Genomic DNA, 14,350 nt, shown 5'->3' with positions numbered 1-14,350 from the left:
CTTAGAACGGCAATGATGCCCACCTGAGAGGTGCTGGAACTGAGTTTCTGTGAGTTCCCCCTGAAAAAAGCACTAGATCTTGGGGTGTGAGAGCATTGGATGTCTGCATTTTGTGCTTCCAATGTGACATCTGGAGAAGAAATTTGTTTGTCACTCTTCTGTTGATATTCATGGGGTATACAAACATTTTATGACCATACATGGGACAGACACACAACTTCCTCCTTCAGTTGTCACACCAGAAGCATAACAAGCAGGGGTATGTGAATCACTTGTGTATCTGTTCCTCATAACTATTATTATCATCATAACTAGTGAATCCTTTTTTTGACCAAACTGCGGGAGGCAGTGGAAGACAGAAGTGCCTGGCGTGCTCTGGTCCATGGGGTCACGAAGAGTCGGACACGACTAAACGACTAAACAAAAAGTGAATCCTTTCTCCGTGATAATGTTATAATCTGTGGAAGCCTCTCTCCAGCCCTTCACCATATGTAGTTTAAAATTACTGAATTATACTTATCCAATATAAGACGAGATTAATACTTGCAGGAAAGCCTGCGAATTCAGTTTGGTGGTGATAGCAACATTCCTAGATTGATTACTTCTTTCTTCCAAATATAGATCAGGCAAAAGATGGTAGGATGTTTTCAACGGTTATTATTCCTCCATAATGTGTTTTGCATTGAGATACAAATGATGAATAGATTACTGGGGGTTGATTATAAGAGGCAAGGAAGTATGTACAAAGGGGAAAGGGTTTTAAAATCACTTTGGCCACAAGTAGCAAAAATAAATCAGTAGATTATCATTAATGTTTTATGAATGATGAGTCTGGTCTCTGCAGTCTTTCCACTTACATGAGAAGATTCCATTGGTACTTTATTGTATAGACACTTTCCATTAATGTCTCTTCTCTCTGTCAAGAATCAGATTTTGACTCCAAAAATATAAATGAAGTGTGGGGAACCTTTGGTCCTCAAGACATTGCATCCCTTCCTCCCTAGCCAATGGCCATGCTTGCTGGAGCTGATGGGTGCTGTAGTTCAACAGCATCTTGGAGGGCCAAAGGTTCTCCACACTCGATATACAAACAATCAAATGCTTATTAAAGAGGTGGTTATTTCATAGAGCTGTGCTTCAGGGGACAACATATAGCCCAAGGTCACTTCAAGTACTACTGCTATGATGTTCGTTCTCTAAGATGACCAACCAAACTAATCCAATCATTTTATGAACTATGGTCGAATGTAATTTTTCCTGTAAAATTATTTTTGTTTCCTGATAAAGTCTGTGTTGTTTTCATTAAAGTTGCTGCATGGAAAATAATAATTTGAAATGCAAAGAATATTTTAATGAATGAGATTTTTGCAACTGGCACAGTTTCCTTCTCTACTGAATATTTTATGTGTACAGTGATAATGAGAAACTTGTCCTTTAACTCAGTCTTGTCCATGAAGTACGGAGACGAGCACATTCTCATGCACATGTTCTTAAAGCTTTCTGAATAATGGTTCAGATAAATGGGGAAAAATAAAGTTAAAAAGGAACATGAAAAGGTGCTAATGCTGCAGTATAAACTTACTTGAATTTTCAGGTGTCATTTGATTTTTCCTAGCATTTTTCCAGGTATGGGATTACTGAAAGTTGCTTTCTGCAAAAAAGCAAAATAACAATAACAAAACATAAACTTAAACATAAATTTAAAATCAAAATATTTAAAGATGTGGTAGAGACTAGTTGTGCATTTCCTGGTTTTGAAGAAGGTCTAGGTTTTGACTGAAGCAGGCATTTTGAGTTTTCTTGTAGAGTTTCATACCTTATGCATGTATGCTATACATTTTTCAATGTAAAGTATATTGAATTTAAATTCATGGAATTTAAGCAAAATCTTTTAGTAGCACTCCACTAGACCCCTTGTTCCTTACCTTGTGAATGCATTTTCAAAATCACTGGCTACAATCCCAGATGGTGATAATCCTTATTGACTGGATTTACTGCAAGAAGTTGGGAATGAACAATGGGAAATGAAGTGTTCTGCTTTCATTTTGAGTAGTGTACATGTCCAATCATGCGACTGAAATAGGTGGCAGGGCTGGTGGCAGCAGTTAGGCTTCAATCCCAGACCTTGTGGGAACTGAACTCGAACGTAGCCCTTAAAGCCATTGCTTCAGCTTAGCTCACCTCCTTGCTGGAAGGGAATTCCCAGAATGTGACAGTAATATTCCCACCATTTGAGATTGTCTCCAACAAAGTTTTACTCAGAGTAGATCCATTGAAATTAATAGACCTAAGTTAGTCATGACAATTAATTTCAGTGAGTCTGCTCTGAGTAGGACTAGCGTTGGATGCAAACAAGTAACTATAGCCCTTTTCACATTTTTCTTCTTGGGTGTTTTTTTTTAATGTTGGGGAAAGCTCATACATGAAAAACTGCCTTGTATAACAGATTCGGACTGCTGGTCCTTCTAGCCCAGTTAAGTCTGGTTATACCAGCAGTACCATTCCAAGGTCTCAGCCACTGGTCCTCAGCCATCTGCTTGACATCTTTCACTGGAGATGCCAGAGGATAAAATGAGAATGTCTCCATACACTCTACCACTGGAACTGAGGGGTGGCTTCTCTCTCTTCTGCTGCAACTCAGCACCCACGAAGACCAGTGAGAGATTTACCCGAGATGAGAATTCACAATGATTTATTTGGTCCAGAGGGAGGTTCACCGCCCACTTTTTCCTTTAAGACCTTATTCACTATTTTCTATCTGTTCAAGTCATAAATACTGCCAAAGACCTAATCTCACGAACAATTGATTCTCTTTGGCACCCTAATTTCCACAATTTCTATATAGACGTCTACATTCCCTAATGCATGCACATATATTTTTTTTAGTATGCTATATATTTCTGCCTATCTAAGCTGGTTTATATAGGTTCAGACTCGGCAATTTGTTCTTCGTCATCATGTTCTTTTTCAGTCCCTCTGCTGCACAGGCCTTGTTGCCAGTTATTATACATATACAAAGAAATAATAGAGTGTAGTTTTGGGTCTCCCATCTTCTGATCACTTATAAGGGCTGGTCCTGCTGAATGGTCAGTGAAGTGATTCCAAAGTAATTGCATTCTTGATCTCTTTTTTTATTAGAATTCAAATTATTCTGGATTGCTGGCTACATCCTTTCAGGTGTATCTGTATGCCTGAGGCAACCTCCTACATGACTAATGCGATTAGAAACATGATTGACAGAACATACTGCCACGATTTTACATTGCCTTTTAAGTCTTAATAGCAGAAGCTATAGGGCAGCGCCAGGTTGACACTGGGCCTGAGGCACATGAATAGTAGGAAGTTCAGAGATGTGTCTTCAGTGCTTAATTAACTATTACCTCAAAGGGACCTGCTATGGGTAGCAGTCAGTCCTGCATTTAATGGCACACACCTGCGAAAGTCTTTCATTCCCTCAGATTACAGCGAGAGACCCTGATCAGGGCAAACTTGGAATGAACGTGCTAAGTTGTCTCCCTGCAGCCAGCAGGTCTTTTCACAGCTGACTGTGATCCCTGCCCTTTGCTCCAACCCCACTGCAGAGCTTTCACTTCTTAAATGTCCCGGCAGGAGGATTTAACCTGAATCTTCCATGCTGTAGTCCTGCTCCATGTCTAAATTGAAAGAAACAGATCTGACGTCCAAATGTAAACTGACTGCTAACACAGCTGAAGGCTCAAAATCAGATATGAATCACTGCCACACAAATGCCAGGCAGCTGATCGGAACTGCAGTGCCATTCTGCATGGAGACATTCAGTGAGCACAAAAGCCAAGCTCAAGGCCTGTGTTGAACCTGAGGGACCAGGCTGCAAACACAACTCTTTACATCCCTAGATGGTGAGTCCCTTTGAGCCTTCATATAGGTGATGCAGAAGGTTTTCCATCACTGTGATGATAAGTATGTGGGGTGGGGGGGGGGACTGTACTATTTTAAAAGAGAGGAAGGGAAATGATTCAGCATCTCTTCAGCTGAAGTGCTTTCAGTTCCACTTGCATGTATTTGGAGAATAATAAAATCACAGAACTGTAGAGTTGGAAGGGTCACTAAGGATCATCTATTCCAACTTCCTGCAATGCCAGGATCTCAACTAAAGCATTCCTCACAGGTGCTTAAAAACCTCAACTGAGGGAGAGCACCACCTCCCAAGGAAGTCTGTTCCACTGACAAACTGCTCTTGCCATCAGAAAGTTCTTCCTGGTGTTTAGTCGGAATCTCCTATCTTGAAACTTGAAGGCCTTGGTTCAGATCCTACCCTTCAAAGCAGAAGAAAACAAGCTTGCTCCATCTTCCATGTAACGGCCTTCAGATATTTGAAAATAGCTATCATAGAAACATAGACCCTTAGAGTTGAGAAGAACCCAAGGGTCACCTAGTCCAGCCCTCTGCAATGCAGGAATCTCAGCTAAGGCATCCATGACAGATGGCCATCCAACCTCTGCTTAAAAATCTCCAAGGAAGGAGAGTCCACCATCTCTCGTGGGAATCTGTTCCACTGCCAAACAGCTTTTAGTGTCAGAACGTTTTTCCAAATGTTTAGTTGGAATCTCCTTTCTTGTAACTTGAAGCCATTGCCAGTGTGGTGTAGTGGTTAAGAGCAGCAGATTCATAATCTGGTGAACTGGATTCGCGTCCCTGCTCCTCCACATGCAGCTGCTGGGTGACCTTGGGCTAGTCACACTTCTCTGAAGTCTCTCAGGCCCACTCACCTCACAGAGTGTTTGTTGTGGGGGAGGAAGGGAAAAGAGATTGTAGCCGATTTGAGACTCCTTAGGGTAGTGATAAAGCGGGATATCAAATCCAAACTCTTCTCTTCTTCTCTCCTCGAGTCCTACCCTCAAGAGCAAGAGAAAACAAGCATACTTCCTCTTCCATGTGACAGTCCTTAAGATAGTTGAAGATGGCTACCACATCTCTCAGTCTACTCTTATTGCAGCTAAACCTACCCAGCTCCCTCAACTGTTTCTCATGAGGCTTGGTTTCCAGACTCTTGATTATCTTGGTTGCCCTCTTCTGCACATATTCCAGCTTGTCAATATCCTTCTTAAATTGTGGTGCCCAGAATTGGACACAGTACTCCCGGTGTGGTTCTGAACTGTAGTTCAACTTTCTTCCTTTTGTACCTCCTGAAGTGCTTTACACTCTAAAGACCCAGGCTGCAACAGTCTTGTTTGCTCTATTTACCGTCAGCAGGAGAACATTGAGAGGCTTCAATGGGAGGCCAACAGAACCTTTTCTCCTTCAGGTTCTAAGTTTTGGAGTTTTACTTGCAGGACAAAATCTCCCACTTGCCTTCTGAAGTGGTTTGACAGATTTATTGGAATTCTCAGCAAAGGGTCAGCACATTAGGAAACAGTAAAGAATAATAAAATATTGGGAATTGGCTAAATGGGGAGAGACAGGCAAATGTAACCAATTATTCCTCTATCAGTGGTAATCATGCAAGGAATAGAAAAGGCACAATCTTTGTCTCAATGTTTTAATCACCTGATCTTCTAGAACTCCAGGAAATGAAAGGTTAACTATTCTGTACCACACTAAAAGAATAACGGTGTAATTCTATGCATGTCTATGCAAAAGTAAGCACCACTGGGCCCAGTGGGACTTACTCCCAGGTGTAGGTGTATAGGATTACAGCCTTAATTACAGCCTTAATATACTTCTTCATGTTCTGTATATTTAAATACCTTCATAAATAAAAGCAAAGAAGCAAGCCTAGGATGTTTTTTTAACTATTTCATTGACTTTTCAGATTGTTTTTAAGCTGTTTTTTAAACTTTAAAGGCAACACTGATACTGCGTTCCAATTGGTAAAACAGAAAATCCCCTTCAAATATAACCGGCCCGTAGAGGAATGGCTGCAGGAAAAAGGTAACAGTTGTTAAAACTTTCATTTTAAATCCATTTGATTCTAAACCCTCATTTTTAAAGCCTGCAAATAAATGTTTCTTAAATTAGAATCGCCTGCTGCATAAATGACTCTTTTAATTTTCATTATAATTTGTGTCAACTTCCACCTGCCATATGTTGATAAATCATGCTATAATACATTGCTACTAAAAATGAAGTTAAAGGGACGGAATTCTAAGCTTGCAATCCAAAAGCAATGAAGAAAGAAGCAGAAATTAAAACACCACTTTAAACATAAATAGAAACAACCAAAGCAACAATATGTATTATGGCAATTTAACCACTGCATGAACTTTGTTTTTTTCTCCCTAAAAACATATATATTTAAGCTACACCTATATATTTAGCATCAAAGTTGCCTTAGAGGTTGTTTGGAAATCACTTCATTCAAGATTTTAAAAATCTTTTAAAAATATTTCAGGTGTGTGACTGCCCTAATCATTATAACATAGTTAATCGGTTTTGGGTGCCCACCCCCCACTAGTAATCCCCTAAGACAGCAATTCTGAATATTTATATATAAACTACAATAAAGGAAGAGAGTGAATGAGGTGGGTGTTATGTTAAATATGAATGAATCATATCTTAGAAACATAGAATTGTATAGTTGGAAGGGGCCCCAAGGGTCATCTAGTCCCAAATCCCTGGTTTTCAGATTATTCATTCACGCTGTTCCAATTATCTTTTTCCATGTGCTCTATGGAAAGTGTCCCCAAGGAAAGTTGTTCCCTATGCAGAACTCCTTCTGGAATTCTGCTGCACGTGGATAACGAGCAAATTCCATGCAGATTTCCAGAATGGACTTGCAGATAATATTCCTGCAGCAGAAGTTGTGTGTGCATAAATGAGAAGAATAGTGATGCAGTGCCAAAGCATGGAAAGTTCATTTTTAAAAGGAGCTAGTTCTGGTTCAACATGTCCAGTTCAAGTTGGTTCCTTACAAAACGAACTAGTTTGGTTCATTTTTAGTTCAAGTTCATCCAAATTATCTCCATCAATTTTTTCTTCAGCATTCAGAATGTTACAAGCTGCTGTACTGAAATATAAAATACAGCAGAATGTAAATGGTTTCATTTATTTTCCCCAATGATTTTATGCTTTTTAAGCTTTAAGAGTCTAAAAGAGTAAAAAAAAAACAATATGAACTTAAAGATGCATTAGAAATCATCTTTGCCAAAATGAACTTCATTTCACATTCAGTTCACCTGGCATTTAGGGGAATTCCTTTCAGGAGCAGTTCAGAAATTTCTGAACTAATTCATTGAACTTGACTAAACTGAACTAGTTCATTCCAAGCCCAGTACTGTGTATCAAGCACTGCATATACTGTGTTGGAGACTAAACCCTGCACCCAACCTGATTTCCTTTTCAGAGCTTAAATGATTCCAAAATTATGAAGTTCATGGAAATCTGAACCAGACTTTAATTTCTGGTTTTTTTTAAAAAAAAAAGAAAGAAAGAAAAAGTATGTGGGGGTGACTGCTGTCTTCAGATCTATTTGTATCAGAGTATTTTAAAAAGAAGAGAAAAAATATTCACAAATTCTCCCCAAGTACTGAGTAAACATCTTGTTTACTTTTCTGTTGCTGAGCTGAACCCATTAATAGTTGTAGCTAGCCTAAAAACTGTGAGGTCCTAGGAGGACTTGTGTAATTGCAGCAAGACACGTTTGCTTAAAGTTTTTAACTTTAACTGATTTTAGTAAGGATTTTAGAGGAGAAATTGCCCATTAAACAGCTTATCAAGTAAGACATAGGGATAAAGAAGGAGGCCTCAGCCTCACTTGAGCAAAGCAAGAGGAAATTTGATTGGAGGAGACTGAAATTTAGTGTTGTGTAGATGATGTGCTCAAATCTTACTTCTGTCATGAACCTAGCAGGTGATCCTTAGCAAGCCCCTATCACCTCTCTTGTGTAATATGGACATAATCAAGGCTAGTGCCAGTCTTGATGGGGCCCCTAACTGTTGCTCCCCCCAAGCATGGGCTTACAAGGCAGCAGAGGCTGACTCTGGGAAGATGCCCGCCATCCAAATTTCCCATGATGTCTGAGAGCCATGCTACATTGGGCTCTCCAAGGCACTCTGAGAATTTGCCAGGTGGCTTACCAGACCCAGCCTCTGCTGTCAGATAACCCACAGCCAGGGTCATAGGTGGACAGAAAGACGAAAGCAACATTGGCAAGCCTGGCCAGGGCACTTAGGCTCTGCCAACACCCCTAGAATGCCAGGTATTGCTGCTGGAATAATAATACTGATCTCTATAGTGATATAACAACATGAAGTGCTCTAAACACCCTAAAACAGGCCCATACAATGTATCCCATGTTAAGCCCAGTGCATCCCACCAGCCAGGTGCTTGGCATCTCTCCCTCTATCCAACCTTGCTCTAGTCCCAGGTAGGTAACAAAGCCAGTGTCTTTATTAAGCTCCTGGCTACTGGGCTACCACACATTCTTGGTGAGATGCCTTTCGCTTGGTGCATCGCCAGATGTGCCCCCCCCCAAAAAAAAAATTGCATAAATGCCAATTATTATCACTAAAAATGATTAATGTCTTGGTGATCTGACCCAAGTTCTTGAGAAATGATTTTTAAAAGTTAAAACCTTTTTAGACTAAAAAGTGGTTAACTTTGTTTTGCTAATCACAAATAAAGTCCCTTTAACACTAATGATAATGCCAGCCTTGCTTTTGTTAAGACTAGTGCATGCCTGATGCTGTGATGAAGCTCATGTGCTTGAGAAACCCATCCTTGTTTTAAACATTTTCTCCCCCTTCTCTGTAGTTTTCACCATTGATTTGAGTCTTTCCCCCTCATTGCTTCCCCAAGCCTGAAATAAGCATGCCCAAGTGTTTTATATGTGTTTACCACCTTGGAATTCTGATATTGATGTTTTTGCTTTTGTGTGGATGATGATGATGATGATGATGAAGAAGATGAAGAAGATGACAGTGCTTTGGGGGATTTTGTTTTGTTTTAAAAATCACATCAGAGCAGCGGGTTCTAAAGAAAACAGCAGCTCCTGAGATCTCTAACATTTCTAGGAAGCATGGGGGTGAACTGGGCAGTTATTGATACATGTTGTCAGTGGAGAAAACAATCTGTCATAAGCATTTTGTAATATTTAGTGTATCCATGCAACGGGATATATAATGTCAAGGTATTTTTTGATGTTTCAGTTGCCACTATATATGAGAAACAGCAGGTGGGGGGGGGGGATCACCCATTCACCAGCCTATCATTTATTCACTCATCTACACCTGCCTGCCCATCCAGTCATTCATTCATTTCCTAATGCATCAAGAAAGTCTTATGTCAGAAGACCTCGTAAAGATGATGAGTGCAAGGGTAGATAGCTATCAAAATGGAACATGATAAATTGATGGATGCCTAGATGGATGGATCAATCCATCAAGACAGACAGCACAGAGTATAACTCTCTGCCAGATATAATGGACCTACAATGGAATCGTTTACAATTAACACAATGGATGCAATCCAGTGGAACGTAGGTGTCCTCGAGTCCCATTTCAATCAGTGGCGCTTAAGTATTGTTAAGCACTTATGTGCCTTTGATTTCGAAGATACATAAGTGTGGGCAGGGGTAATTAAAATAACTTTCCAAAGGAATGCCAGAGCTGTTTCTCCATGTGAAATAAAGCCATTGTGAGGGGTAGATGGAAAGAAAGATACAAAGATAACAAAATGCATAAGTGGGATTTACAGTTAAAATGGATTTCTGTTAATATTTAATCCTCTAGCAATACTACAATCCTATGCACATTTACTTGGGAGTAACCCCCATTGAATGCATTGGGGTGCACTTCTGAGTAAACATGCCTAAAGTGGTGCTGTGTTAATCAAACCACTTTACCAATTCAGTTTGTACAGATTCAGAAAACGGGGAATAAGACCAATTCTCCAGTATGGTGATATCTCTGTTTGTAAGTGCAGTTTAGCTGGGAAACAGAAGTGAAATTAAAATTTATTTGGAACTACAGGTGCTTAGAGCAACTCAGTATATATGTTTGTGTAAGAGAGAGAATGTGAAATCAGCTCCTGCAAGTTATAATTATACACTCACACTCACCCCCCAGTATTGGCTGTGATATATTGAGGGGGTGGGAGGAATCACATGCCTCTACTGAAAGGTACATTGGAAACTAGGAAAAGAAAATCAGTGCCAATGCCCCAATTTGCAAAGAGAGATTTGGGCTACTGCATGGACCACCTGTGCCCTTACATTGCTGCCAGCGGTCTGCGTTCAAGGACACACTGCCCCTTTCATGCTTTCCCTTTCCTCGCAGAGCAGAAAGCATTAAGAGGCCATACTTGGAGATGCAAGCTCTGCAGATACCTGCTTATGCTGCTGTTCTGTGAGTTGACCCAGATCAAGTAGCCATGGAGAGATCTGGGTAGCAGTGGAGTGCCCAACCAGGAGCTGCTCAGTGTCCGTTATAGTAAGAGCAGCACCCAACACCAAGAGTAAATGCCTAATTTTGTATTATGGGACAGGGACCACAAGCATGTTCTTGGTATCAGCCTAATGTGTTTTCCTCCTTGACCTGAAAGATCAGAGTGGGTAGTGAGATAATTCAAAAAATGTACGTATGCCTGTGTTTGGGGGGGGGGGAAGGATCAGTACTGTATATCATATGACTCAAAATAGAATAGGTTGTTTGTTTGTTGGGTGGCTGCCCTAGAACGAAAGGGAGATCGCCATACACCCTTACTGTCAATCAGCGGCTAGTGCTAGTATTCCACGTATGGCAGCTTTAGATAGAAAGCTGCTTATCCAGAATAAAGGCTTGTTGTAGGCTTAAACCCAAAATCCAGCTGAGTGCTATGAACTGGACTGATGCATTCACTAGTGCAGTTGGTGTTCTGATGAATAGTTGTTTCAGATTTGTCCTGACATCTTGTCAATTGCAAATCCAGATTACACAGATGTTTGTGGATTCTTAACCAGATCAAAACTTAAAGAATTAAACTTCACAGGGAAACCTAATAAAGCATTTGCAAGCAAACGCTTTCCTCTTTTGTGAGCCACGTCAATCAGGACAGTGCAAACAAGGAGGAAGAATTCAGAAGCCACGTAATTTGAATGCACTGCACCCTGCTGATTAGCTCCTGATCACCTCATTGGTGTATTTGAAATAGAGAGTATCTTTGCAACAACAACAAAAGGTTTACTTTGGAAGAACGATATTCGCAAAAGTAGGTGAAAGAGGAGATAGAGGTCTGGCGTGACATTTCAGCTATGCATGCTTCCTCTCTACATTTTTCTTTCTTTTTGCCCATTGTTTTCCACTTGACCATTCAAGCAGAGACACCTCACTCAAGAGTTTGAAGTTAGGAGTAGGTCTCCCTAGAGATTTATCCTCGGTTTTTGTAGCAAACACACATGTTCAGTGTCAGTGCTACATTATAAAATGTAGCTGTGCAGTGCATTGCATGCCTCATGTTCAGCTCCTGAACTCAAAGAACCCATAACTCAAGAGGGAGACATAACATACTTCACATATTTATTTAGTTTTGAATTAGTTCATCTTCCTGGAGTAGATATATCTAAAATGTTAGAACAATGTGAATGCTTACACTTCTAATGAAAGGGAAAAGGACAGCATAGAAGAGGCCTTCTCATTTAATTGAAGAAGGAGAAAACAAAACATAAAGAGGCTTTGTCTACTTAATTCTCATTTAGTTGCTCTTTCTCACTATTAACGCTCTAAGTGCTTCATGCCAACTAAGATGGAGTGGAAGGAGTTCTTCGGGAAAAAGTAAGATCTGCAGCCTGTCCTTGGTACATTCAGCCGTGTCTTTGCCCTAGTTTTGCAACAAAATTGGCCTGGGGTAAGGGCAAATCTTATTTCAGAAGAAGGCCACTTCTATAGTAGCTGTATTCCATCTGCAACAAGAAGTTCAGCAAATGCCACTCAGAAGATGCAGCTAAGAGGAACACTGAGCAAATGCAGTCCCCTGCCCCATAACTGCTAGATACATAACATTATATACCCCCTGCAATCTCCCCATCCTCTAAGGATCTCTGACCAGTATATCTATTTTTGCCCGATTCTCCCATCTTTTCAGAGCTATTAAATGAACAGAAAGCACGGATGGAATCTGACAACTCTGCTTCTGCCTTCATCTCACGTGAGGGATGCACATCTAGATGGGCCTCAAGTTAGCTTTTACTTTGTTAGGGGACGATAGAAGGTGGAATGCTCTGGGGTAATAATTTGGTAGTGTCCAGAAGTGAGGAAATGGGGAGAGTGAGAGGAGGAGAAGCACTGAGCTTTGTAATGTGCAATGCCACCATTTTCTCTAGTTTAGACAGCACTCCCACCCAGACTCAGATGAGCTGAAGGAAGCATTTACACAGAATATAAAGGGGTCTGTAGATTTGGGCAGCTTCACAGACTCCACAATTCCTCAGAATATGCCTAGCCGTGTGTGCGGTTCCTCAAAAGAGAGCTTATTTTCCTCAGAAATTTGCAGATTCAGATGGGTTGCGAGACTTGTGCAAGCCAAATTAGAAAGCCAAGTTCCATGGCAAATTTTGGAAAAATCCTAGGATCAAAACATTTGTTTATGGCAGGCCCACCTCTGCTTTAAGCAGAGACTGGAAGTGGATAAGTGTCTGTCTCAGTTGACATTCCCACAGTTCATGCCACTCCGTGTGGGTCCCGTGGGATGGATATGAGAATGCAAGTTTCAGGGAGAAAATGGGATGATATGGTACTCCCAAAAGAGGGAATCTGTGAATTGAATTGTAAGGCCTATTTTAATGAGAGCCCATCATAGTTTTCCATGTGATAACTGCAGCTATCATGTCATTACTTGAAAGAAATTGCTACGAACAGAGCCATATTATTACAATCATCTCCACTATCTAATAATGGCTGATAAAGTAGATTGAAATTACCACTGAGGCAATTATTTTTATATTAAAAAAATGAGTCCTGCAAAAATTGCTATTCTTCAATACATAGTGTCCCAGCACTAAAACTACATGTAACACATCTGCACTGTGAGGAAAGCAGTGAGGGGACAGTTATGAGGGGAGAAAGGAAAATTGTTCTGCTTTCAAAGACAGAATATCTCAATCCTTACCATTTTTTTATTTATTGTTTTTTACATCTGTACACTAACCCATCTTGGTCCAGTCTCTCTCTATAAATGTATATTTTATTGCAATAGCACAAGGGGATGTGCACCTCACCATCTCAAGCTGCAGGAATTTCACATACATACCTACTTTGCTTGGTTAGCTAGGGTCCTCCTCGGGGAATAGGAACTCCTTTCAGATACATTTCTTCTCTTGTCCCCATTCTCTTCCCCATTATCCATCCTGTCACCATTAGATGATGCAACAGCGCATCACCACTTGACTTCGAGACCTGCCACGACGACCAAAATTGGTGAGCTCCCCTCGTATTCTGATCTACTTTAACCACTGGCTATGAGGGAATGGAAAGTGGGGTTTAGGTGCCCTGCTACATGGTGGCCTTTGGCATGTATCGGGGGGACTTGAGGAAGAAAGTGGTTAGTGTGCAGCAGAGAAGGAGGGAGGGGAGGGAAATGGGCATGTGTGTGTAAATGTGGGGAGAAATGGATTGGATGATTGAATTAATACTGCTTTGTCCTCTGAAACATGGCCAGTGTGATTCTTTGCTCAACAGCCAATTGCATTTAGTACATCCTAAGACTGCATTCTGACCAAGGATATAAAATAAATCCAGGGTGAGTTCATACTGGGTTTATCATGTGAAAATTGTAGTTGTTATTTTTCTACCTGAATATGTGGAAATACCATGAACATGAATCACACTTCTTCATCACCTCTGGCAATTGCCTACCTGTGATGAGAGGAATGAGACAGAAGGAGAGATTTCTATCAAAAGTTCACATTGCCTGTTAAACTAATTGTGTGAACTCACCCTTGATTTGTAGGGGGGGAAATAATTATTTCTGGGATCTATACTGACTGGAAATGCTGCATACTCCCTGCCTTCCTTTAAAAAAAGGTTAAGAAGCACACTTCTGAGATCTCAAGGAACTTAGTTGTGTTCACTATACAGTAGTTCTCAATGTGCCTCATAGGTAGATAACAACAGCCAGTAGTCCTGGGCCAAATCTGGCCTCCTGAGGTGTCTCACCCCTTCTCTCCCTGAAGGAAGAGAGGTGTGTGGAAATAATGGTGGTTTCTTTGTATATTGTGGGACTACTGGCAGCTCACTTGGGGCTTTGGCTTGCCACTTTATGCCCCTTCTCAAAGTGGCCCGCCAGTAAAAACTACATGTACATAGATCAAGGCCTAGGTCTCACTGAGGTAGTGAACCTGTGTCTGAGAACCAATGCTTCTAACTGTAGGTGTGGGCTCTCATATCAGGGAGAAGGCTA

At 40.7% G+C, this 14,350-nt stretch overlaps 1 protein-coding gene across 24 annotated transcripts in view; it reads left to right on the top strand.

Moving 5' to 3' along the window:
- NRXN3 (neurexin 3) overlaps positions 1–14,350 on the top strand; it is a 1,192,693-nt gene that overhangs the window by 1,050,229 nt on the left and 128,114 nt on the right. For 12 of the 24 annotated variants that reach the window (XM_077925136.1, XM_077925127.1, XM_077925103.1 and 9 more), the window contains 2 exons: positions 5,824–5,910; positions 13,312–13,368. The exons of 6 other annotated variants lie outside the window; for them this stretch is intronic. In XM_077925136.1, coding sequence (XP_077781262.1) covers positions 5,824–5,910; positions 13,312–13,368 — 144 coding nt within the window. The remainder of the gene's footprint in view (positions 1–5,823; positions 5,911–13,311; positions 13,369–14,350) is intronic. 6 more of the 24 variants (XM_077925139.1, XM_077925109.1, XM_077925110.1 and 3 more) reach the window with 1 other exon arrangement.

The sequence above is a fragment of the Podarcis muralis genome, chromosome 1 (assembly GCF_964188315.1).
Source record: "Podarcis muralis chromosome 1, rPodMur119.hap1.1, whole genome shotgun sequence".
Taxonomy (NCBI): Eukaryota; Metazoa; Chordata; class Lepidosauria; order Squamata; family Lacertidae; genus Podarcis; species Podarcis muralis.
The sequence above is the reverse complement of the archived record's forward strand: the minus strand, read 5'-3'. Positions and strand labels throughout refer to the sequence as shown.